The sequence below is a fragment of the Chenopodium album genome, chromosome 1 (genome assembly GCF_948465745.1).
Source record: "Chenopodium album chromosome 1, dcCheAlbu1.1, whole genome shotgun sequence".
NCBI classification, from domain to species: domain Eukaryota; kingdom Viridiplantae; phylum Streptophyta; class Magnoliopsida; order Caryophyllales; family Amaranthaceae; genus Chenopodium; species Chenopodium album.
The window spans coordinates 83842978-83870523 of record NC_137834.1 but is presented as its reverse complement, the minus strand read 5'-3'; the positions used below and the strand labels follow the sequence as shown (position 1 = coordinate 83870523).

Below are 27546 nucleotides of genomic sequence, written 5' to 3'. Positions count from 1 at the left end.
AGAAAAATAAATACAAAATTTCATTCAAAATTACCTTCAATCTTTGATTAACAAATCCATATATTCACCTTCAATTCATTAAAAATCACTCCATTAACAAACAATGATTAAAAACACCACGAAACTCGATCTAAATGCTCAGCCATCGTCTTCTATTAGAAGAATTTCTTTTTCTCTATAAATTTTCTATTTCTCTCTCTAAAATTTTTATTCCTCTCTAAAAAATTCAAACAAATGATAATTACCAAAACTCTTCATCTATGGGTTAAATAATTCATTTAAAGATTGAAAAGCTAGATGTTCTTTAAAAAATACTATTATGTTTTTTTTATTATTATTATTGAATAAAAATAATATTCATTACATTATATTATCATGCTCTTTATTAATATTACGGATGTTCTTTAAATATATACAAAGAACATAAAGCTGGATGTTTTTTTTAACAAAATAGTTATATGTTCTTTACAAAACAATTATATGTTTATTACAAAACAACCATATTTGATGTTCTTTATAAAATAACTATATATTATTTACAAAACAACTATATGTTCTTTACTGAACAATTATATATTCATTCCGCCTTTTTTTTTTTTTAAAGAAAATCGGATGCACAGAGCATGGTGCATTCGCCTCCATGATAAAAAATTTCAAATGTACTCCGTAGAACAAAAGAACTTTTTTATGGAAAAATATATTTCCAATCTTACCCTTTTAATTAACTATACTCTTTGAAGAGTTTCGACTCAAAAATTATTCTAATCATCATTAAGTATGCATTTTCATTTTTTTTTTACAACTACTTTCATCCTTCTTTAATACAGTGTTAAACTGTTAATATTGATTTATGATATTGATGGAAGATTTTCTCTAAAAGATTAACAGAAGGTAAAAAAAAATGCATTATGAACATATTTTTAAGAAACTAGGGCAGCCAACACGCGCGTTGCGCGCGGGGTGGCTAGCCGTTTCGAGTTAGTTTATTTCAACTTGTGTTTAGGAATGACAATATCCATTTATCACATGTGTACATAATTATCACAAGTGTAGCTAAAATCTGGCAGTGTTTGGGTGGATTTAGAAACAACGAGTACTTTAGTTGTGGACGATTATTATTGTTTTTCATTAATGGGAATAATTATTGTAAATTATTTTTAAGTAGTATTTTAAGCTTCCTATGACATATTGATAACATAAGATGTTGTGTAATAAATTAAATATGGCCTCCATTGAGCATATGAAAAGCTTTTTCACATTTATCAATTATCATCTTTATTGCCGGTCAATTATTGGTTGCAGACCTGAGGATCTTCTTAGTGATTTCCTGAATATCAAAGTCCTCTGAAACACAGGCCCATAATCTCATCTCAAAGTACTCCTTAACTTGAGGATCGTTATATATGAGTTGAGCTAAAGTGGTCTTCCCCATGCCACCCATTCCCACAATTGGGATGACAGGAAGCATCTCTTCTCTCTGCTCGTGGTCGACGCCAGTGGAAGATGAAGCAAGCAGCACACCTAAGATGAGTTTCTTATCATCATCTCTACCAATAACTTCTTCAACATGAACATAAGAATCTGTCTGAACTCTCATAGTTCTGTTCATTACTCTTCCTCCCTCATGAGAGCAGGGTACAAAGTTAAACTGTGTACCATCACTGACTATATCAGCAAGCTTTTCCCGAATTGATTTAATCTTTTTGGAAACACGGAAGGCAAATATCATCTGATTGTAGCGGGATAAGAAAGTTTGTACCTCTCGAGTCACTTTGTTTCCACCCAAGAGCTGCTTGCGGGATGCTATAGTGTGGAACTCATCGAACAAGTCATCAGCTTCATAGACAACAGTGGTAAGCCTCTGAAGCCAACCACGAACAGCATGGCTATCAGGGAGATTGTCAGCTTGCCTCGCTTCAGCATCCAACAGCACATCCTTAAGGGTGTTGATGGTATCCTTGAGCTTATCGAGCTGAGACTTGAAGCCCCAAGCCGAGGCAATCTCTGCAAGGGCCTCAGATCCCAAACTCTTCAGGACTTCCTGTGCAATGCCAAACAATACTGCTTCAGCCATATTTCTCTCTTTGTAATTGTAAGTAGTTTTCTCTTACCAAATATTTTTGTGAGTGTTTGAAATGCAAGATGTGACTTTGTTAATGATACCACTACTGTTAATGATACACTGGCCAAGTGGGTAATTAAAACAAAATTACTTTATGTAAAGATTGGAGACATCTTTCATTTTACTACATTTTATTATCAATTTTTTTTTATCATTTTTCACACCTTTGATTATTGGTTTCCTCTTAGTCAATCAATCGGATCCTTAATATGCCAGCTAGCAGTCAAGCACCATTAACAGGAATTATTAATATTTAAAAGGGCAATTAACGATAGAAAACCGTGCATTTTCATCGATTAAAACAAGATTCTCTTAATCACGTTATCAAACCACCAAAAAAAACACCACAATGGTTTGGGTCATTGCTAATTAAAAAGGATTAACAGTGAAAGAGAAGCAAAAGAGCATCTATCCCAAGTACAAGACAAACACTACTACTACAGTCATTGGAAAATCCGATAAAAGTATGCAAGATGATTATTATTACTGGGGAAATAATTATATCACAAATACTCCCTCCATATTATAATTATATACATACTAAAATAAATGCGTTATTTCAAAATTTTATATTGTAATTGAAAAAAAAAAAAAAAAAAGGAAAAGGCAAAAAAAATCTCTTACAGACATATGATCGAACACCTTGAGAGCATGTTTAAGGAACAACGACTGTTGCGGAGATGTGGTGAGAGAAAGAAAATGTGACCCACGAGTTTGATGGAGATGTCACCCAAGTTGGCAAGTACCCAACCCTACTAAATTACAAATTAAACATTTTTGTAAAATTAAAATTTATTAATTAATAATTGGGTTTAATAGTGGTCGTATTAACTTCTAAATTACGAATTTATGCATCATAAAATTTGACATGGGTAAGCCGTAAGCATAGTACATAGTACTGCTTACTTTGGTTACTACAGTACGGAGTATAATAGTTTCGTCTTTCATTATATTTAAAAGGTTTTTTTTTTTTTTTTTTTTTTTTTTTTTTTTTTTTTTTTGTTATAAATAAAAAAATTACATAATACTTCGTACAAGATTAAATGTTGTAAAATACAATCAGATTTCCATAATTGACCAAAATTTTCAATGTTAACTCACCTCAAACATTTTTGTATAATTTCGATTGCAACTTACATATTAGAGCAAACATATGAAAACATTACCCAAATCTAAACATCGGTGAAGATATTCAAATTTAAAATTTTTGGAGATCGGAAATTCTCTTTGATACTAAAAAAAAACTTTTTGTAATCGTGAATCATTAGAATATTTATGATACGTTTTAATTAAAATCTTACTAAGGGTCTGTTCACATTTACTGAACTGAACTGATTGGAGCTGAAATGAACTGAATTGATTGGAACTAAACTAAACTGAATTGAGCTGAAATGAATATTTTATGAGAGAGGGAAATTAAGAGCTGAACTGAACTGATTGGAGCTGAACTGAACTAAAATTAAGTAAATATGAACAGGCCCTAAGAGCAAGTTTAGCCCCAAGTCTTAAGACTTGGGGTGACATCATCATTTTGAGTCTTAAGATTTATACATAAGACTATTCCCATTTTTCTTCAAAAATCTCAAGCAAGTCTCAAGTTGAGTCTTGAAATTTCAAGACTCAACTTAAAACTTGAGATAGGGACCCACTTTACTCACCCCCCCCCCCTTTTTTTTTTACACTTTTCTACATATAATATGTCAAATATTTAAGTCTTAGGGCTAAAGTGATAAATTTGTGTAAGTCTTAGTGAGTCTTAACAAGAATTTGATGACATCATTTTCAATGGGGACCACAAAAAATGATGTCACATCCAAGTCTTAGGGGTTAAACTTGCTCTAAGACTAGTTTTTTTTTTTTTGAAAAAAAGGCTAGGTTTTTTTTTTATTTGTTTAATTACTAAATTATTTTTGTAAAAAAAAAAAAACCCTTCCCCCACAAGGCACCACCCGTCCCCTGCCAGCCTGTCCCCCGGCGCCGCTACTGAACCCTTCTCTCCCTATCGCAACCCCACTGACCCACCCCAACCCCCCTTCCCCAAAACCCCCCTCCCTCCCCCACGAAACACCTTAAAACCAATCCCCAACCCCCCACCCATCCTTGAAACCCTAACCAGACCAGACCAGACCTAGCAAGGATGGAAAGAGGTCTGTTATCATGGTGGGGGTTACAAAGGTAGAGGGGCTGGTTTTAGGTGGGGTTTTCGTTGGGAAGGGAAGGGGTTTCGGGGAAAGGGGGTTAAGAGGAAAAAAAAAAAAAAAGAATCAATGCTCCATATGGGACTTCGGCTGTAATTTGTAAATCACAACTTCACTCTTTTTTAGATACACTCCTTGGTTTGACAAACTTTACAAAATGTCAACCAACAAGAGGGTACAATTCTGGTATATATTCAAGTGTTGCATAATTTCTCAACAGCTTTGCACATTCAAATGAAATGGAATTATAAAGAGCGGCATGAAAGAATTCATACTGATTTTAAAACGGGACAACGAACAAATACAAGAACAATGAATACTATGGTAAGATAAGAATGCTGAATGCGTATTAAGTATTGACCATATTTTATTTGAAGAATTACAGTCAAAAGGCATGTCCAAATCACAAAAGACCAATACCCACCCACAAACTGTCCATACATTCATCTCGACAAAGAATTTTGAGTGCTTGAGCACTATGAAAAACATTGAAGTAGGAAATTCGTCTTCCAAAGACGAGATTGATCCAATGACAATAACATGAAACAGGAAGAGAAAAACAGAATGATTAATGATGTTCCTTCACCTCAAAGAGCCCATCAGGTCCTGAAAACCACAAAAGACGGTCAGAAAGGCTTATAAAGAGCAAAGACATCAAGTATATGGCATAGCAAAGGTTTTCACAAGGGGCATGCACAAGTGTGAAGACAATTGATCAAATCCATGCTAATTCACTTGTATGTTTACAATAACTAAATGTTTCCCATTCAAATGTATATAAATTCAAAAATTTTAGTAGATGAAATAATATCTATCTATAACTTTTTTATTTATGATCAATAGGAAACAATAAAAAAAAGAAAGAAAAAGAATGCAACTAATATTGACATTGAAGAAAGTGGAGCTAGAGCCAAAAAGACATGGTAGTTCAGGATAAGAAAAGAAAGGCCTGTAACCAAAACAAAAAATAAAAGGCAGATATAAAATCAGACTTCAAAACTACGTGGTTCAGGGTTTCTAAAAACAAAACTTCACCACACATAGATGCCAATAAAGGATGCAGTAACTAAAAAAAAAAAAAAAATCATTATGAAAAAATGATGTTGTAGACTTGACTTGGATTGGTGATTTCCTAACACAACTATAGCTGTACATTATAATAGTGATAATTAGCTATCAAATATGTCAACCCTGCAAAATATAAACAGGGGCTATCCTAAATCATAACATAAATAATATAAGCCAGTCTTCACCCATAAAACAGCCATGAGAGATTCATGTGGACTTGGATCCAGATAATTCCTTGTAATGACTCTAACAAGTATTACCTATCAACCATGATCAGAGTAGTGATTCGTAAATTTATTATAAACAATACAACAACTGTTGTCTCTAAATCTTGATATAGTATACAGGGCATATTCCTATACTATATCAGAGATAGCAGTGAACAATTTGATTGTAGTTTGTCCAGGAAAAGGGGTTGACTTTATAAAGTTAACCAACAATTGAAAAATGTCTTCAAATAAGTAATGCCACATCTTTAATCATGGAGAATAAGGCAATGTATGTAACAAACATAAACAGACCTCCTGTGTACAAATAAAAACGCCAGTATACAGAAATACATGAGACAGACTTAACAAGGTCGCCAACAAGTTGGTTAAGAGGATTTAATAGGGTAAAGAAAAATAGACTGAAATGAAAAAGGTTGGAAACTCATGTTTGATATGGGGTATTAACTAATGCATAAGATAGGTTTAGAAATTTTTTTTTAAAAAAAAAGGGATAATAAGAAAAGCAAATCAACAAAAGCGTCATTCAACTTTCCTATCGAAATTGCAAAAATTTTACTTCTAAGTTTGTTCATCTCTAATTGACAACCAAATAAACAATTCCTCTCGAATCATACTAATCAATGATAGACGTTATATTTATCTCTGCTTCATACGAGTATTTCTAAATCCCCCCCCCCCCCCCCCCAAAATTCACATTCCTTCAAAAGATCTTAAGCAACCCAAAACCCTATAGAGAAGAAACAAAATGAAAATGCCAAATTTACATGGCACAAAATACTGAAAAATCATTAGTGAAATATAATTTAAATGAAACCATACCCCATGGGAACTCCTTGTTGCGAATGTGCATGTAAGGGTATGCCTGCAAACAATTCACATTAAACAAAAATGAGATACTATATATGAAGTACTTCGTATCAACATAAAGATATGTAGATAATCAAGCAAACGCCATTTTTCAACTAGTGTCCTCCGTTACAGGTTATGTGCAACGATTACACATTTTCCTTCTCTGCTTTATGTCAAATGGTTGCACATAACTTGTAACGGAGGTAGCATAAAATTTTACAAATGAAGTTAAACAATACATATAATTAAAAAAGATGCACACACCAAGCACATCATCTTCATGATCTCGTATGATCCGCCACATCAACTCAATTACTTATGACGAAAATACAAACATAAACAACAGAAAATAGGGGAAATGCAACGATCCCCTCCCCCAAAGTGCTCTTAATAGATATATGGTGCTCTCCTTCCCACTAGGCTAAATTTAGAATTGTGTATCAAATTTCCACTGGTCATAGTTAGCTAAGGAGCAAGTAATTTCTAAAAGTCTCAAGCTAATATCTTGACCATTGGATGGGAATTAAGATTAAGAATTAATCCGCTCAAACAAGCTAATTTAGCTGATAAAAGGATGAAAAATGATATTCTATAACAAACTATGAATTATTTATTGACAAATGAAACACATTTAAATAAAAAGCTAGTGGTTAGCATTAGCCAAAAAGTGCAATAAACATAGAAGCATTTCCTTTACTTGTGCTTTTAAAAACAAGAAACAACTAATGAGCATAGACACCAACCATCACGGAATGATCAAAAATTCATACGATCAATTTAACACATGCATAATTTAGCATCATAGCGAAAAACAACACTCAATCCAATGCAATTGACAACAAATGGGCCAAATGAGCAAAACAACAGCGGAAAAATAAGTAATGTAAAACTTAAATAGAACTTACAGGAGGCTCTGGAAAGTGATGATGAGGCTTGGAAAGTTGGTAGATTGCCAAGGTTGTGCAACTAATTATTCCAAGGTAAGTAATTTTCTCCCATTTTGATGCTTCTTTAGCCTCGTCTTCAAATAAATACAAACAAAACAAAAACAATCAACACCCATTTTCCAGAAAATAAAACACATACAAATGAAAATAAAAAAACCCCCAATTCTATTGAAATTATAAAACTTCAATGCTTAAGCTAATTAAGCCCAAAACAAAATGAAACCCTAATTGATTAAATTAAGTAATCGAACATGAAAAAAACGTAATTCAGATTTATGTATATCGTAAATTCATATAAGGGTATTCAAATCAAAGCAAAAAATTTGTGAATTTCAGGGTCAAATCTGTAAGGGAAAAAAGATTAAGAGAGAGAAATTTACAGGCAACGTCGTGGTGGGCGGAAGAAGAGAAGGGGCGCTTGGAAAGATCGGAGGAACGACCAGCACGGATGGCGGATTGAACGCCGGATCTGAGTTTAGCAAGAGTCATCGCCATTGTTGCTTCTCTCTACTTTCTCTCTCTAAATTTTCCTTTTTCTTCTTATGAATAAAACTGGGAAAATGAAATTGGAGTTTGCGAACCTAATTGTAATTTCCAGAATTCCAGGTTGAAGGATCCGAATCTGTTCGGGTGTGTCTATATTTTGGTGAATATGGGCTTGGGCTAAAGCTTCTTACTTTAGTTGTTGAAGGGTGTCCTCGAGACCAGGTATATATTCATGGTCCCTTGTTAAAAAATGAACATTTACTATGATAAAAATTGAACATTTTTTTTAACTTTACATATTTTACAATAATTTTGTATATTTCAATAATTAAATGTTCATTTTCATATTGTGTGATATTCATTGGTTAAAGCGAACGCTAAGAGCGATATCCATTACCACGGCAAAGCGGTAGATCTCGAATTCTTATAAAATAAATGTTCATCTTTCATGTCGTATGATGTTCATTCTAATAAAATAAATATTTATTTTCTTATTTTAATAGACTCTAAAATTATTATGTGGAGACCTTGTTGCTTGTTCAATCGAATAGCCATTGACATTGCCTTTCTTTCTGCATTTTCTATCGACCACCACGCCTTAACTTTTCTTGTGTCAGCAAACAAGACATTATTACCATCATGATCACGAACAACGCCTCCCAATCCCACCCAACCATCATCAGACAAAGTAGCATTTGTTTTCAATTTGACGACCCCTTCTTCTCGGACTTGATTGTTGGGATTTATGAAGGAATTGAACCCATAGACGAGCTTGTTATACTTGTCATGCTCTTCAACAAGCCTATAAACTCGCTGAGCTATGATGCAATCTACAATACTCTTGTTCTGAAAAAGCTGGTTGTTCCTCCTCCCCCCCCCCCCCACACGCTCCATTGCTCCAAGCTAGGAAATGTTCATTTTTTCTAATAAATGTTCATTTTTCTTCTAGTAAATGTTCATTTTTTTTTCTAATAAATGTATATTTTTGTAGCGCAAGACCATCTGGTTGGTCGTGAGACCAACTAAAAGTTTGCATTCTTACTTTTTCCTTATGGACCCTAAGGCATACTTGCCACCCTTTATACTTGGCAAAAAGTTGTGTCGTGTTTTATTTTAAGGTTGTGCAAAGTCATTTCAATTTTAATAATATTTAAAACAAGTTGGAACCTTATTTTTTAAACTTGCTAATTATTTTTATGTCATGCTTAGATTTAAACTGCGAAAAATAACTGGCCCTTTTGACCGAGTCCAAAATATCACGGAAGGTTGGGATGAGATATGAGAATATGTATGACTTGTAAACTTATGAGAGTAACAAATATATGAGAATATGAGATTAGATACAATCTTGTTAGTTGCATTGCCATATTTCTTTGTTGTGTGTGCTGGTGCAAATCAACCATAGTAAAAGAGATGTGATTCATGAAGTCATAATAAGATTGTAAGACAATAATATGCTATTGAATACTATCTTCTATTTTACAAAATCATGATATTGTTCTACAATATCCATGTAAACCTCATGAGATAGCTTATATAGTACTTTGATAGTGGCCAATTCATAAGATCTCAAAGATACAATGAAACAAGCTATACATCTAATTTAAAAAACAAAAAGAGAAAGATCTACATTTTTTTGTATGTATATATCCATTGACGAAATCAACAAACATCAAAAATCTATGTGACTTATTATATCTACATGTGGGTCCATATATTTTTATATTTTATGATATGATCGATCCTAGAATATTACAAAATTGTATCCCAATAAAATCCCACCAAAAAGCAAACATATTTCCCAAATTCTTTTCTATGATTTGCTAATCATTTTAGCATGAAATCACGGAGTTATCAACTCAACCCAAGCTTCATCATCAAGTATCCCACTCTCTATTTCTCCACACTCATCACTCAACGAATAAACGACGTCGTCTATACTCCAACCACCTCTCAGCAACTCCCGCGACATTTTCCTCACGTGCTTCACAGCACCCTCCTTACCACTCACCCCACTTGCTTTCACGCACGTGGACACCACCCCGTCATTGCGACCATGACCTTTACCGTCCATCATCATCATCTCTCTCACATCATCCTCGGCCCACCCGCCATCCCTCAACCGCCACATCACCTCATCGATACAACCATTCAGCTCGTCGTTCCACCATTTACTACACGCGCTCTCACGCGCTGCTGCCTCGGTCCAAAACTCGACACGTCTTGCTTCTTGGGCCCACGCTGGGGTCGTATTATTTTTATTGATACTCCTCCGTGTCCTCCAAACGCAGTCTTTTCTCCAAAACTCCGTTTCCTTAAAAAACCCGCCCACGTCAGCACGCAATAATCTGACGTCACTCCCATGCACGTAAAACACGGGGTTTCCCGCCAAATTGGGCTCAGCCGGAATATAACAGTGCCGAAACACGGGGACAAGGGATGGGGCCTTGGAGAGGAAATGTTGGGCCAATGATTGGGCCTGATCCTCGTTAGTGGGCCGTGGGCCCCAAGATGGGACCCAGAAGTTGTTTCTAGAAACTTCTTGGGAGAGAGAGAGGATAGGGAGGGCGGTGAGGAGGCGGAGCTGGTAGGTTGAGGAGGAGCGCCAGTTGGGGAAGCCTGGGCCCACAGGAAGGCCTTCGGAGAGGATTGATCGGAGGTCGGAGGGGAATGTGAAATGTCCGGCGGATTCTACGGTGGTGATTTCGTCGTTGGTGAGTCCGGCTGCCACGTGGATGTTGGAGGTTTTGAGGGAGGTGATTACGGTTTTCGCGTAGGCGGCGACGGAGAAGCAGACTTTGCGCTGCCGTGTTGGTGGTGGTGGACGGTGGTTGGTGTGGTGGTTTGTGGCCATTGATGGGGATTTTATTTAAAGGGAGGAGAGAGAAAATGAGGAGATTTTTATTTTTTAATGGAGTTGTGGGGGATTTGTTGGTAGGATTATTGGGGTGGCTAAAATGAAATTGACTAAAAATTTGGGGGGTTTTTAATTTGTTTGGAGTGGAGTTATTTGGAAGAAAATCCAAAAAAAGTTGATTTATTTCCCACTTGAAAAATAGAAGAGATTTTTTTTTTTTTTTGACAGAAAAAAAAAAAAATTTATATATTTATTTCTTAGGTGATTTTAATTGAATTATGGATGCAAGTTTATAAAACATATAAATGTGGGAAATGGGTGATGGAAAATGGAGGAAAGTTATTCTCCCATGTTGCTAGTTTGCAACCCGGCCATTTTCTTATTAATACTCCGTATAATTATAGAAATTTAGCATTTTTTTCTTTAGATTGCAACCTTTTTATTTGAACTTTATTTGATGTATGTTTTTTTTTTTTTTTTTTATTTTTTTTTTAAATACGGGAATTTCTTTTAGTTTAATCTATCATTTTTATTCTGTCAAAAAAAAAAAAAACAAAATAAAAAAAAAAAATTATAAGTGAAGAAAAGAGAAAACGTTAGAATGTACTCGTTTTCATGTTCTTCTAGAGTAAAAAGTACTTGATGTGTGTTAGTTTTTTGGTCTAAACTTAATGTGTGTGTGACTTATGAGAGGGAGTATTGAAATTGTAAGCTAAAGCCATAAAAAGTGATCAAATTGTGTTATGTGCAACTAATACAAATATTGTTGTGTTTCTAAAAAAAAAAAAAAAAAAAAAAAAAAAAAATTAAAATATTGTTGCCTATTGGCTCCATATGATCGCTGTTGATTTTCTTTCGAGATGTTGCTATTTTATAAGCATTTTTGGTGTCATTTTATTATTTACATATATGCTCGTATAAAATAAAGTTCAAGATTTTTAATTTGTAAATATAGGAAAAATCTGAAAAATATGTAGAATTTCGTGTTGATTTGTTTCAATTCCTGTATTGTTGTCAATCTGTTTTTGAAATGTTCATCTTGGTGTCGCAGAAGTCTAAACCAAAGAACTAAATATTAGTGAAATGAGTGGGGGATGGTCATAGAAAAAGTTGAGTTATAGTTATTTTAATTTCTTCTTTGTGTGGCAGTGTAGTCAACGGATTGAACTGGATTGGTGGATGGCATAAAAGGTGAAAGCTCAATCTTGAAAAACAAATTGTTGATCTATTTAGCTTTAGTTATGTACTCCGTACTAATTAATTTGGGTTCTTCTTTTTTCATGTTTATCCATGTAGATTCTTAATTATTTATATATCTAATTATGTATTCCAAAAGCATATTTTTGAGTCAAATTTAACAAGTATTACATGACTATATATATTTTTTCTTTATGTATAAATTACAAATGATGGTCAAAGTATAATTTAAATATAATTTCATAATAATCAAAGTGTAAATAAAAGACATTAAGAATGGACATAATGTATGTTGTTTAAAGTATCTTTAGTCATTTACTCTTTACAATATACATATACAATTGTATATCATAAGTTTGACATTTGGGAGGACACATAATTTTTTATGAGAAACAATTGATCAAATCCTACTTTTTAAGAAGTACATAGTAGATAATATGGCAACAATGTCATCACGTTTGGAATACAATTGTAGAGGTTCATAGAGATGGATGAAAATAATGAAAAGAGGGATAGTTCTCACTTTAATGTTAACCATGCATTTTATTGTTCTATACTATATATAACTTGAAAATAAGAGTATCAATCACTCGAGACGACTTCAATGTGAAAAGACAATGCAAACAAAAGTAATAAAATTATTCTAAGTTGATAGTTTTTAAAATTTGATCACGCTAAAGTCTAAAAGTTTAACCAACTAAACTAGTTGACCATCCAAAATATAAAATAATTTATGCATGTAAGTGTATACTCTAAAATCTAGCAAACAAAATCAAAGGGAAAAAAACATTCTATACAGTCTCTTAATCCTAATTAATTATACAACTATACAAGAAAGAAAAGCAATAATAGGGACAAGTATACACTTACATCATAACATTCTACAACAATATTGCAGATTTGTAGTAGTGATCAATTATATTCTATGTATCCTCCAAAAGAAAAGCATACACTTACATCATAATATAGTATATAGCTTCTGCTATTTATGCTAACTGAGTATTATTTGTGTTTGTATTTTCTGTGCTTCACATTACATACAAAGTGGCTCCTTTTGTTCTGTACAAAACAATTCTGATAACACCTGCTTGATTGCAAAGCAAATTCTAGGAAAAGTCCTGTACTGCTTTCATTGTTTAGTCTCCTATTTTCCCCTTGTCTAAACTCGATTCCAACTTAAATGAAATCAACTTGGGACATCAGGAAATACATCTACAGAATGGAATTATTCTGCACTGTCAATTAAGATTAAGGTTCCAAGATATTAGTCCTATTGAGTGCTGTCATCTTGGGAAGTATTAGCATTTTTCGCCTTCTCATCTGATTCTGTAGTAGCCTTGCTTCTGTCTGTAATAGCTGCAGTTGACCCATCTCCAGCAGCAATTGTGGCCGGTCCCTCAAACTCATCATCATTCCCTGAGGTGGAACCAGGACTAATCCTACCTCTCATATCAGAAGACACCTCTGCATCAACTGCAGGAATAGGCCTTATCTGCCCATCATCTGAACTACAGCTTATGTCATCTTGTGAAGTATTAACATTCTTCGCCTTTGCATCTTGCAATTCATCTGATTCTGTAGTTGCCTTGTTTCTGTATGTATTAGCTGCAAATAACCAATCTCCAGCAGCTATTGTGGCCGGTCCCTCGGACTCAGCATCATTCCCTAAGGTGGAACCAAGACCACTCCTAGCAAATATATCAGGAGGCGCCTCTGCATCAACTGCAGGAATAGGCCTTATCTGCCCATCAACCGAACTACAGCTTATGTCATCAGTTGCAATATGTCCCTCTGATAACATTCCGAACTCAGCTTCTGGCAGGGAAATAGACAGTTCAGGTTGCAAGCCATCATTGTTACCCTTCAGACTCTTTACCTCAGCCTCCAGCTTTGAAATGCGGATATTGGAATCAGCCAGTTCAGATAGCAAGCGATCAACAATACCCTTCAGATTATTGACCTCATCTTCCAGCCTTCGCATGCAAGTTATGGATTCCTCTGGCTGTGAAACAGTTCCTCGAGATGACTGAAATAAGGAAGACGCGTAGATTTTCATTTGTTGTGCTGTTTGAGGAGAAATTGAGGGATGGTTGGCTCCAGGAGGGGGAGTTTGCTGCATTATTTGTTGTTGAGCTACACATTTTGCCAAATATAATAGCATTAGATTCATGACTAATGTTTGACATTGTTCGTCAAAAAAAAAAAAAATATTGGCTACGCAATGAACAAATTCAACAGATATATTATTTAAAATAAAGAGCAAGATCGAGCATAGTTCAATCATCAAACACATATCATTCAGGAAACATATCTGAATATTCATTTGAAAACAAGTATAAACTTTTTTTCTACTATTGTATATTGTTAGCCCTTCCTTTGTCAAAGTGTAGACTAACAACTTTCTTTTAACAATGATAATTTTATGGTAAAGACTTTTTGTTATGGCTTCAGTTATTACTCGAAAATATTAATCCCAAACCAAAGTGCTTGCAATATAGGTGTAATATAAGCAATTTCCTCATGATTACAAATTCTAAATAATTTCAAAAACATGCAAAAAAAAAGTTGAAAATAAACAAACTCAATAGTCTAGACAGCTATAATTCAGCAATGACAATTAGTGGAATTCGAGTAATTAACAAAGTGCTAATTAACCCAACACAAATGACAAACCATATCATGTAACTAAGGTTCTCAACACCTCAAGCATACCTGAACTAGTTATAGTATAAACTCCAGCTCCCAATTTTATACCAACATTAGTAACTGAGCTTTGGCTTCCAGAACTGGTAGTACTAGTTTGATCGCGTTGAGGAAGCCCCAACTCTAGTCTCAGCTTTGATGCAGGTGGTCTAGGTGGTTTAGGCGGTCTAGGTGGTTTAGGTGGCCTAGGCGGCCTTTCACCAATGGGTACAGGAGGGCCAATTCCAGGAATATACTCCACACTGCTTGGTTCAGATGTTTTGGCAGTAAAAATTTCCTGCTGCAGAAATGACTCTAATATAGGTAGATTTGGTATCTGAATTGGTGGGGTTAGTTTTGGAAACTCAAACTCAATTGGTGGCTGTAGTAGGGGTTCAGAAACAGCCAGACTCGCCGTCGTTTCAAGAGTTTCATTTAGTAGAGAAGTCAGATCAAGAAGGGCACTATCAAATGGACTGCTGTCATATCTGGGTCTTTTCAAATCAGGTTCAGGTTCTGCATCAGTTGGACTTCTCGGTCGAGTTCGTAGAGATTGTTGATCAGTATCAGGAGCCTCCGTTGCAGGAGCCTCCGTTGCAGGATCTTCCTCAACAGATATAGGATTAGACTGAAAAACACAGAAATTAATCAACCTTTAAAAGTCTAGCTACATTACAAGAAAACCATGATACTGACAAATTTAAATCAAGAAAAACCATGATGAACCAACAAAAGAAATGCTTAATCTGGGTATTTCTTTTGCTTAATCTGCCATTAACGAAACTCGAAATTCAGTAATCACTTGAACAAAGCAGGACACGAAAATTTCATAATAATAAGAGAAAACCAAAGAACAACACCAAGAATTTGATGTTGAGAGTAAAAACCAAGTCAAATTAAATATCTGAAGAAATTAAGCAGAATATTTTACACCTTTTCCCAGTTCATGTCAATTTGATCGAATCAATACTTTAAAACCCATTTAAAATTTCACTCAATTCGCCATTAAACATTATTATTCAGAGTATAATTAACCCAAAAAATCGAAAATGCAGAAATTTAATCGAGGGATAATTAAAGAACAACACAAAGATATTAATGATGAAATGGTAAAAAAAAAAAAAAAAAAACAGAGTTGAAGGAAGTAGAAAATCTTACAGAGGAGGCAGTTTCTTGTAATTCTTCATCATCACAAGTTTTTTTAAAACGGTGAAAATGATAGACTTTGCCCTTCTTCTTCTCGTCGTCTTCCATGGCGATTTGCAATCTTCAAAGATTGTGTTGCAGGGTAAGGAGAGAGATTGAATAATTTTTTTTTGAAAACAAAGATATTGAAATGTGTTTTTTGGCGGTAGAATATAAAAACAATTCTTACATATATATTCACTCAACCTGATAAAAAATACGAAGTATACTATAGTTTACTTGATAATTAGTTGGGCGAGTTCTTAATTTTTTTTTTTTAAAAAAAAAAGTTGGCGGAAAAAAATAATTGAATTAAGATTGTAATTTTTGTTTATTAATTGGTTGTATAATTTCAGCCCAATTTACATTTAAATAGAAAAATGCTACACTAGGAAATCATGTAAATTTAGAAATCATAAAATATAAACACTAATTAAACTAATATATGTGTGTTTTTGTTATGAATTCCTAATTTTATACAATTTTCAAGAGTGTATTATACAAAGTATTTATCGGATTACAATAAAAACTCTCGTGCAAGATAAGTAAAGTTTATAATAAACTCTTTTTTTTTTTTTTTACAATAGCAAAGGAATATAATAAACATGAACATACATAATAGAATTGATAAAGTTATTTATTCCATTCTATCCAAACAAATTATGATACTCCGTACTTGTACACAAAATAATAGGCCTGGTTAGGATTGTATATTGATTTTTTTTTTTTTTTTTGGTGAAAAGGATCGTATATTGTGTGTAAGTAATAAGATAGTTCGTCTAGGATTGATGTTTCCAATATTCCAACTCATTAACAATTAAATGAATTGAATTTAGATATCGAGATGAAATAGCTTGTTTAATGTTGACACAAACTTTTTTCCCCCTCCTATTTCTAAGCAGCTTGAATAGAGAACGCCAACAAGCAATAACTTATATATAGATCTATAACAATGTTTGTAGCGTTACATTTAGTGAGCAATTTTTATGTCTCCTCCAAAACCAAAACATACACTTACAAGTTGTTGAGCCAGACAGAAATATAATACAAATTTTGCTATTGCAAACCTATAACACGAAGAAATCACAGTAATTTTCTGAAAGCCTACATAAGAACATAACTTATATCAGTATATGAAAGATTTTTCGTTATATGCTAACTGATTGTTATTTGTGTTCTTATGTTCCAAGTCTCGTACTACATACAATATGTCTCCTTTTGTACAAGACAAAGCAAATAAGCAGTTCAACTACTTTATATAGTCTCCTATTGACCCCCTCTCCTCCAACTTTCTAATTCCAAAGGATAGCACTAAAAGAATATAAAATCAGCAAGAAACAGCAGGAAACTCATCTACAGAATACAATAAGTCTACACAATTAATCAAAAGAGTTTAAGGTTCCTAGAATTGAACATGAATCATCCAAGTAGGCCTAAGATCATGGAGTGGAAAATCATTGAGTGGTGCCATCTTGGGAAGAATCAGCATTCTTCTTTTCATCTTGTGATCCATCTGATTCTGCACTTGCCTTGTTTCCATCCGTGTTGGCTGCAGATAACCCGTCTCCAGCAGCTACTGTGACTGGTCCCTCGGACTCATCATCATTCCCTGAGGTGGAACCAGGACCACTCTTAGCTCTCAGATCAGAAGGCATCTCTGCATCAACTGAAGGAATAGGCCTAATCTGCCCACCTGAACTACAGCTTATGTCATCCTGGGAAGTGCTAGCATTCTTCGCCTTTGCAGCTTGTGATTCATCTGGTTCTGTAGGTGCCTTGTTTCTGTCTGTGTTGGCTGCAGTTAACCCATCTCCAGCAGCTATTGTGACCGGTCCCTCGGACTCATCATCATCTTTCCCTGAGGTGGAACCAGGACCACTCCTAGCTCTCATACCAGAAGGCGCCTCTGCATCAGCTGCAGGACTAGACCTTATCTTAACACCCGAATTACATCTTTTGTGATCAGTTGTAACTTGTCCCTCTGATGACTTTCCCAACTCAGCTTGCAAGCCACTACTGCTCCCCCTCAGATTCTTTACCACATTCTCCAGTGATGAAACACGACTTTGGCAATGTTCCATTTCTAATAGCACGCCATCAGTGACCTCCTCCAGAATAGACCTCACGTCATTCATGTTACCCTTCATATGATTTAACTCAGCTTCCAGCTTTGTTATGCGACTTATGATAGCATAATAAGGATGTAAAACACCTCCAGCTTGGTGCATTCTTTGTTGTTGAGCTACACATTTCATCCAACACCATAAGTTTTTTCATGAAAGATGTTTGATATTATAAAAAGGCAATTGGCCAAGCAAGTAACAGATTCAGCAGATTCATTATAAACAAAAAGCAATGAAAATAAAAGTGCCCATTCATTTAGAAACAAAAAGAAACATTTTGCTACCAATGTATATATGCTGCTAGACCTTGTCAAGCGCAAAATATAAACTTTGTTTTTTTTAACTGTTATTTATGATTCCTGACAAAGACTTTCAGAAGGCTGTTACAACTTCAGTTGTTATTCGAATATCTTATCCCAAATCAAAGTGCTCAAATATAGGTGTCATGTGAGCAATGTTAAGATATAACTTGATGATTTCAAATTCTAAATAACACCAGACAGTTATAATACAACAATGACTAATAGTGGAATCCGAGTAACAAAGTGCTAATCTACAACAGACCAGTAACTAAAGTTATCGAGTCCTCAAGCATACCTGAACTAGGATCTTCAACTCCCTGCTGACTACCAACATTAGGCGGGCTTTGGCTTCCAGATGCTGCAGCACTTGTCTGAGCACTTTGATTCCCCAACTCTAGACTCGACTTTGATCCAGGTGGTTTAGGAGGTCTAGGTGGTCGCGAAACATTGCCAACTCCAGGAATTGACAATGTACTTCTTGGAGGCATTGGAGCAAAGGTTCTGATATTAGCCCTCAACCATGACTCTATCACAGGCATAACTTTGTTACAGATCAGATTAGTCAGTGCATCAGATGATGGGATTTCATAAAAAGCAGAACTCGTCGATATCTCAGGACTAGTTTCCTGATATACTGGAAACTCTTTATCAGAAAGGGTAGTGTCAGGTGAACTGCTACCATATCTGGGTCTTTTCGCCTCAGGTTCTACTTCTTCACTAGTTGGACTTATAGACCGCCGGTTTCGTAAAGATTGTGGATCAATTTCAGAAGCCTCCTTTTCAAGACCTTCCTCAGTAGATGTAGGATTCGACTGAATGACACAGAAATAATTTAAACTTTAAAAGCAGGTATACATTTCAAGAAACACCATCATATGATAAATCAAGAAAAACCCTAATGAACCAGCAACATAAATAGTTGAATTCCCATCTACTTCTTTTTCTAAATCCACCATTAATTAGTCGTTTCAAAGGTATAATTAACATGAAAACTCGAAATACAGTGATCAATTTTAATAAAGCAGGACACAAAAATGTCATAATTATAACAGATTAATTAAATCATCCTTTAAAAGCTAGTAAACATTTCAAGAAAATCATGGTATTAAGAAATCTAAATCAAGAAAAACTAAAATGAACCAGCAATGTAGTACCCATCTATTTCTTTTTCTCTATCCACCATTATTATCAACCCGAAAACTCGAAATGCAGTAATCAAAGCAGGACACGATAATTTCATAGTTCTAAGAAAGAAACAATCAAATAACAACACCAAGAATCTGATAATGAGAGTAAAAAGTAATCAAATTCAAATCATGAAGAATTAAGCAGAAATTACACCAAGAAGTTGTTCGACTCAATGTCGAGTTGAATGAACCCAAATTTAAGTACCCTTTAATTTGTTTTACTCTTAATTGGCAATTAAACGTTAATCAGAATATGACTAACCCAGAAAATCGAAAATGCAGAAATAATCGAGAATTAATCAAAGTACAACATAAAGATGATAATTATGAGGCTAAGAAAAAAAGAAAAACAGAGATGAAGGAATGAAGTAGAAAATCTTACAGAAGAGGCTGATGCTTGTGAATGTTCATCACTGTAGTCGATTAATTTGCCCTTCATCTTCTTGTCTGCCATGATGATTTACGGTCTTCAAAGATTTTGGAAGGAGATATGTTGAATTTTGTTGAGAGCAAGATATTGAAATGTGTTTTTTGGCGGTAGAATATAACGATTTGTTTTTTTGGTGAAAGAATATAACGATTTGCAACTATATTTCTCTTTACTATTACACGGCTTCACGTCACCACTTCATTGGATATTTTGGTAAAACAAAAAGTTTCATGTGAGTGGTCACACTGTATGATCGGTGTTGATCATTTAAGAGTTACTCGGTCAGAAATTACAAGTTACTCGGTTAGTGGTTACTCGATATGAGATTATTCAATCGGTCAAGAAAAAAAAAGTGCTTCCCCTATTCTGTTGTTAGTTTCCAAACTATTACTCGTATGATTTTAATAAGTTTAGCCATAATTGGATTTTTTAAATGACATATATCATACTACTAAACCACATCGATACCAAGCAAACCCATGATTTTTTTTTTTTGGCTATTTGTTTTTGAAAATCAATGGTATGTGTCATATAAAGATTTTCAAATTAGTCATACCTATTTGAATCATAATAATTTAGAAAACTGACAATGAGTGAAAATAACTTTTTTGAATTTTTGTTTTTGGTTTGAAAACTGAAAACGTAAATCAATAACGAACAAACCCTAAATTTTAAATTGGTGAGTTGAATGGATTAAATAATAATGTATTACATGTATATATAAATAGAGTATTTTGGAAAATTAAAGTTATTTTAAAAGATATTAAGTTAATTCTTTGTTCAAAATTAAGGGAGAGAGTTATTAAGTTATTTTAAGACACATGAGAGAGTTATTTTAAAAGATATTGAGTAAATTCTTTGTCCACATTAAGTGATAACTTAGCTGGTAAAAGACTCCCTCTCGACTTCAGGGGATCTTAAAGTCGATCTTCATCATTCTCTAGATGTTATTTATTTATTTATTTTATTATCTATATAGGAAAGTTGACCCACAATGATCTATATTCCTGTTTAGAATCTTTATGTGAGACAAATTTACTCAAAGTAGGAACATCATTGTAAAACGGATCGGAGGGAGTAAGAATTAAGATTGTGAAAGGAGAAAGATATACTCCTATCGTTTTCTTTTTTAAGTTTTACACTTATCAAATGCGGCTTTATACAAGTGTTAGATTTTCTTTTTTGCCGAAAAACTACATCTTAGTACTATATCTCTTTCCTCTCATAATCTCATCCAAATTTACTACTACTTTTTTTTACACTATAATTTTTTATTCTCACATGTACTTTTGAGAAAAACGGCAAATTGACTTGCTAAAGTCATAAATTAAGACTTTGAGGAAAGGATCCAAACAAACAAACACATTACAACCTCTAGAGTCTCATCTTACATTTTACATGAGAAAAAGAGAGCATCTTATAGAATAAGTGTCATCTAACACCATGTGTAAGGGAGTGTGGCCTTAACCGATTACTATGTTAGAGTCACTGTCAACCTAGATATTTTAAAAATCCAAGCGTGATGCGAGCTGCAAACCGAACCTACGCCTCTTCCACAAACCACCCTGCACCTTCATTTTAAACTGATTGGAGATGAACTAAACTGAACTGAACTGAACTGAACTGATTGGAGCTGAACTGAACTGATTAGAGCTAAACTAAATTGAAGTGAACTGAAATTAAATAAATATGAACAGGCCCTTACCCAACATTTATTTTTTCACTCTTTTTTTTTTTGCTTAATGTCCCCCCCCCCCCCTTTTTTTCCATTATTCTTTCCTCTTTTATTTCTTTCTTTCTTATTTTATTTTATTTTACTTCTTCTAAAGGTCCTATTTATCCATTATCCCAAATAACAATAAAACTTGAATACTCATTAAGTTTAATTCGGTATATTGGATCATGCTATCTAATTTGATACGCAAAATTTGTCAAGTGATTTCGATCCAAACCTATAATAATTTAAAAGATCTTAGAAAAAATAAAGGGTCATTGGTTAAAGCCTTGAATTGGGGTAATATTTAATGGATTTTGGAATAGAAAGGTTTGATAAATATGATTATTAAGTAATAATTTTGAATCTCACTCGTGGAAAAAATTTAACGCTTTAGATAAAAGAGTTCCAGACTTTTGGATGATATACGGTGCACTACCATTGTGAAATGGATCAGAGATAAAACACGGGACAAAAGGAGTTTTTTTTTTTTTTTTTTTTTTTTTTTTTTTTTTTTTTTTTTTTTTTTTGAAACATGGGACGAAAGGAGTATTATTTTTCAATAAATTATTATCTCCATTATCGTGCTTTTAGTCATACAATTTTACAATACTCAAACTACCACACTTACTTCTTGTTATACTACCACACTTACTTCTTGTTACACTACCACACTTACTTCTTGTTATATTTAAGTCAATTAAATAACTTAAAATTACTATAAAACTGTCAAATTTTTAACACTTTAAATAAATAGAGGGTGTATTAATAAAAACTAACACAAGAAATTCAAAATAGGGAGTGAAAAAATTAATAAGTGTTGCACTTGATATCAATAAAAAATAAAATAAAAAAAAGTAACTAAATTATATGGTTGTTGTGGAAAGATAGATATTTAGTGTTTTAACTTTAAAATTGTGGCAAACATGGTGCAAAGACTTGGAGGTCAAAAAGGATATGGATATCAACTTTAAAGTAATAATTGCTCGTAAAGTTGATTAATCACCAATCTTTGGCCCGTAAAATAAAAAAAAAAAGTTACTAATGATCGATGTTGATGTTGGTCGTCGGAATTGTAGTATTAAGTACAGGCGCTCCAATTCCATAATTCATATCATACCAATTCAACAAAGTAGCTACTTCCATTTCTTGAAACAAAACAATGGGTAATGAAATAAAAAGAACCCAATTAATATCTTCATCATGTCTTTCTTTGTTGATATTTGTATGGTTGTTTTTATGCATATGCAACCTCCGTACACATATCGTTTATGGGCAGTGTCATGATGATGACAAGTCCCTACTTCTTGAATTCAAAAATAATCTCACATTCATTCAATTCAATGAGAACAAGCCCTTAGTGTTTAAAGTTAACATTGTGGCAAACATGGTGCAAGGCTTGCAGGTCAAAAAAGGACATGGAAATCAACTAAAAAGTAATAATGGCCCGTTAAGACGTAAAGTAAATTAATAATCAATCTCCACGAAATTTCTTTGGAAAAAAAAAAAAAAAAAAAAAGTAACTAATGATGAAGTTGGTCGTCGGAATTGTAGTGTTAAGTACTTAAGTACATGCGCTCCAATTCCATAATCCATACCATACCAATTCAATTTATTTCCATAAATCATCCTTCACTCTCTCTCTCTTTCAGCTTCTCCCTTGAAATTAAACAATGTGTAATGAAATGAAAACAACCCCATTAATATCTTCATCATTGTTGATATTTGTATGGTTGTTGTTATACATTTGCAGCCTCCATACACATTTTGTTTCTGGGCAGTGTCATGATGATGACAAGTCTCTACTTGTTGAGTTCAAAAACAATCTCACATTCACCCCCGACGCTTCTGACAAGCTAAGGGACTGGAATGATAGCATAGACTGCTGCTATTGGAGTAACGTTGTATGTGACGACTGCCAGGACAGTTACGTTGAATGTGACAACTCAACTACTGGCCGAGTCACTGAATTGTACTTGTCCGACCTCAATATCACTAGTGACATCAACAACTGTAGCAGCTTATTCCGTCTGCAGTACCTCCGAATTTTAGATTTGGCAAAAAACTATATCCAAGGAAGTATCCCACCTTCATTATTCCAATTGAAAGACCTTCGATATCTAGACCTGTCATCGAACAGGTTCAATGGCACAGTGAAGCTAGCTGAGTTCCTTCACAGCTACAAGCAGCTTTACTATCTTGATCTTTCAGGTAATTACTTGTCTGTTGATTCAGATGGTTGTGGCATAAATTCCTCTTTTCCCCAACTAGAAATTCTACACCTTGCTAATTGCAACTTGCGCTCCTTGCCCGAATTTCTTAAAAATCAAACATCACTACATGTTGTCGATCTTTCAATGAATCAGATTTCAGGCATTCTGCCCATGTGGATATGGGGCATTTTTGACCCAGATTTTACGGACTACAGCCTGAACATTTCGAGCAACAACCTGGTGGCAATGGAACAAATTCCATCTCTAAACGTCTCATCTGTAGACCATGGTTACCTATATCTAGACCTCCATTCCAACAATCTTCACGGAACATTTCATGTTGTCCCAATCAATATAGAGTTTTTAGATTGTTCCAACAATCATTTCACTTCCATCCATCCGCCCATTAGCACGTCTTTATCAGATACTACTTACTTGTCTTTTTCAAATAACAACCTACATGGGAGAATCCCTACGGTACTATGCAATGCCACATCTCTTGATCTTCTTAATCTAAAGTTCAATTATTTTAGTGGGACTATTCCTGATTGTCTCATTTCCATACAACTCAATGTACTTACTTTGAGAGGAAACAATCTAGGAGGTTCAATCCCTGATAAATTGGGAGATCAGAGGTGCTACTTAGAAACACTAGACTTGAATGGAAATTTTCTTCAAGGACGTGTTCCTCAATCCCTTGCAAATTGCAAAAATTTAAAGGTGTTAGATCTTGGTAATAACCAATTGACAGACACTTTTCCTTGCCGCTTGAAAAGCCTGGCCGATTTGCAAGTCCTCATTCTTAGATCCAACAAATTCCATGGAACTTTGATTTGCCCACATAGTCATCGCTCAATTTGGCCAATGCTTCATATTGTGGACCTTGCTTCCAATCATTTTTCTGGTGAGCTAAGTGCCCAATATTTATTTAACTGGACATCAGTGATGATGGGAACAAGTAAACCGGAACCAAAACAACGCTATGTAATAAGTAATAAGCTTGCGGCGTATGCTGCATACTATCAAAACCCAGTGGCAGTCACATTCAAAGGTAACACATATGAGCTACAATACATCTTAACGGTCTTCAGCATTATTGACTTCTCCAATAATTTCTTCCATGGGGAGCTACCAAAAGAGTTGGGAAATATGAATGGCCTTATAGTACTCAACCTCTCACACAACTCTTTCTCGGGCAAGATTCCTCCATCAATCGGTAATCTAAGCCAAATTCAATCTCTAGATCTCTCGTGCAACGCCTTTAGTGCGAGAATTCCTCCACAACTTGCAAACCTCTATTTTCTCGGGTATTTGAACCTATCTTACAATAAGTTGTCAGGTGAGATCCCAACAAGCACTCAACTTCAATCATTCAACGCATCTTCATACGAAGGCAACCAAGGACTATATGGTCCACCATTGACACCATTTAGTAGAAATGAAGTTGATCCAAGAACGAATTCACAAGATTCAAATTGGAACTCAAAGAGCGCATTTGAGTGGATGTTGATGGGTGCTGAAGTTGGGTTTCCTGTTGGGATCACCGTCTTTTTAGGGCCTCTTCTTTATGTCAAGAGGTATAGAGAATGGTATTGTAACTTTCTTCATACACTGGTGATGAAAATTCTGCGTAAGGAAGATCATCATGCAAGGGGAAGAAAAAGGAGGGTAAGGCAACGCAACAGGCAACAAAGGCGCAGACGTTAAAGTTGAGACTCGTTTCAAGCTGAGCTTGTCAATGTAAAAGTAATGTGTGATTTCGGTTAAGTACAATTTAATTAAGAGCTTTTTAATCTTTGTGTGCGGTAGAAACAATAATAGCCTAGTTATGTTTTATCTCTACTTTTGTTTGAGTAATTTTAGTTTTGTATGGACTACAATAGCTATTCTAAGAGATTTAAGTTTTAAAGCTCCATTTGATATGGTTGCTTAATTAGCTTTAAAACAGTATGAGTTCAATTAGACACAATAGAAATTAACCTAAAATATGAATGCTATAACAGCGGCATTTGTTGTAAGTTGTAACATGAAAAATCCGTACATATGGGTGTACTTCAACTAGGCTCATATAGCTCAATAGACATTAGACAATCAATTTCAAGAACAATTCGAGCAACTAGGCTCATATAGCTCAATAGAAATTAAACAATCGGGGTGCTCTTCTAACACAAACAAGAAAGGTTCGCAATAACAAAGAAATGCAAACCCCAGATGAATGCTAATGCCTAATATAACTGGGAATTGTATGTATGCTTAATTGCTATTTGCTAATACCTCGGCCATTGATGTAAACGTGTTACTAGTTTGATCATGATTAAAAACATGATCAAATAATTAAGCTTAGTAATGGGAAATTATCTTAGCAGGGGAAGTGGAATTATGACTAGTAGCAGCTATATCTGGCTGTTGTTGCTACTTGGTGCAATGTTCAAGTCTAGTAGTAGGAAAAAATTGTGCAGTGGTAAGTTACGTTATTTATTGACCATTGTGACTTTTTTAACACCAAAAAGTAAATACACGTGAAAAAATGTAGGAGTTGAGATCAATGAAAGGAGAAAGATAAATAACTAATATAACACAGTACAAGATTTTCACAAATACTCCGTAAAGTGATATAGTTAAAGTTAATATACGAGCAATTATAAACAATGTTACACTTGGTAAAAAGGCCCAGAAAGGGAGTGACCTTTTTAGAAATACCAGTTGTGTCAATCACGCGCGATAGCCCAATAAATTAATGTTAAGCGTCGATAATATAGTAGCGTAAGTAAACGTGTAATAATACTTATTGTTGTATTTATCGTTAAGGAGTAGAAACGATTATTATTGTTATGTTAAATAATTATAATTTGATGTTTGTCAAAAATGTAAGAATAATTAAGCATTTTGTAATTAAGTATAGAAATATTATTCATATTGTCTACAAGTATATTGATATTGTATAACATTACCTCACCTTTTTACAATCCAAACTCAAACAGGAGAACAAGAAATAGATACGCAAAATACAACAACATATCATTTACAAGCAAATCCTACAAAGCACATGTGATATATACAATATCCACAATTGATTTTACAACAGAAATCCATCATACATACTAATCACTCCACAATGTGTGAAAACATTCAACAATAATACCATTAATAAACAAGCAATTCAACAATAACAGAAAGGGGAAAAACATTCAACAATGTCAAAGTAATCTAAAAAAAGGAAAATTAATTAAATGATAATAATTATATCAAATTTTAGGGTATGGTATTGACTGTATTGAGTAGCAAAAAGAGTTATAGAGCTCAAGTGAAAGAATAGTGTACCAATTAGAGTAAAATTACACTAAACAGTTTTTCATCCTTGTTCCTTCCTTCAAACCCATTGCAATTTTATTTCTTTATTTCATATACCATTTTTTTCTCTCTATTTCCTTCCTCCATAGCATCTAAGTCTCTTCAACAATTAAACGCTTAGAATGGTCTCTTAAATTGTTTCTCACCTCTCTCTCTATCTCTATCTCTCTCCCACTTTTTTTTTATGCCTTTGAAAATTATAGGTCAAGCTTGTTCCCATATCACTCATTCATTCCTTTAAAAGCCCATGGCCCATACTCTCTCTTAGTCTTTTTCTTTCTTTCTAATCCATTTTGTCCCTATTCTATCCTATAAAAGACATTTAAAATTATAGGTTACACTTGCTTCCTTTTCCCCCAAACCCTCTCCCCCACCCCCCCTCCCTCCCTAACCCCCTTTATTTTC

The 27546-nt window shown here is 34.2% G+C and overlaps 4 protein-coding genes across 4 annotated transcripts; 1 reads left to right on the top strand and 3 right to left on the bottom strand.

Annotated features, from left to right (window-relative positions):
- Positions 1-1285: 1285 nt before the first annotated feature.
- LOC145637213 (disease resistance protein RGA2-like) lies at positions 1286-2819 on the bottom strand. Its single transcript, XM_081688693.1, has 2 exons — positions 2747-2819; positions 1286-2041 (listed from the first exon to the last, which is right to left on the bottom strand). The coding sequence occupies exons 1-2, from the start codon at positions 2750-2752 to the stop codon at positions 1286-1288; spliced, it is 762 nt and encodes a 253-aa protein (XP_081544819.1). The 5' UTR covers positions 2753-2819.
- A 1844-nt stretch (positions 2820-4663) lies between these two features.
- Positions 4664-8008, bottom strand: LOC145622552 (cytochrome c oxidase subunit 6a, mitochondrial-like). The gene is made up of 4 exons (XM_081676413.1): positions 7795-8008; positions 7373-7488; positions 6438-6480; positions 4664-4926 (listed from the first exon to the last, which is right to left on the bottom strand). Exons 1-4 carry the CDS (start codon positions 7907-7909, stop codon positions 4889-4891), a joined length of 312 nt encoding a protein of 103 aa, XP_081532539.1. The 5' UTR covers positions 7910-8008; the 3' UTR covers positions 4664-4888.
- Positions 8009-9533: 1525 nt separating this feature from the next.
- LOC145622393 (uncharacterized) lies at positions 9534-10754 on the bottom strand. The gene has a single exon (XM_081676406.1). It carries the CDS (start codon positions 10752-10754, stop codon positions 9744-9746), a length of 1011 nt encoding a protein of 336 aa, XP_081532532.1. The 3' UTR covers positions 9534-9743.
- Positions 10755-23250: 12496 nt separating this feature from the next.
- LOC145637208 (receptor-like protein 35) lies at positions 23251-25497 on the top strand. The gene has a single exon (XM_081688689.1). It carries the CDS (start codon positions 23251-23253, stop codon positions 25495-25497), a length of 2247 nt encoding a protein of 748 aa, XP_081544815.1.
- Positions 25498-27546: the final 2049 nt, after the last annotated feature.

What these genes read in the sequence shown, in the direction of transcription:
- LOC145622552 (XM_081676413.1), bottom strand. Translation starts at nt 7,909, where the DNA reads ATGGCGATGACTCTTGCTAAACTCAGATCCGGCGTTCAATCCGCCATC. An exon ending in CGCCCACCACGACGTTGCCT is followed by an intron (nt 7,489 to 7,794) that starts GTAAATTTCTCT and finishes ATTTATTTGAAG; the next exon opens with ACGAGGCTAAAGAAGCATCA. An exon ending in ATCACTTTCCAGAGCCTCCT is followed by an intron (nt 6,481 to 7,372) that starts GTAAGTTCTATT and finishes AATTGTTTGCAG; the next exon opens with GCATACCCTTACATGCACAT.
- LOC145637208 (XM_081688689.1), top strand. Translation starts at nt 23,251, where the DNA reads ATGTGTAATGAAATGAAAACAACCCCATTAATATCTTCATCATTGTTG.
- LOC145622393 (XM_081676406.1), bottom strand. Translation starts at nt 10,754, where the DNA reads ATGGCCACAAACCACCACACCAACCACCGTCCACCACCACCAACACGG.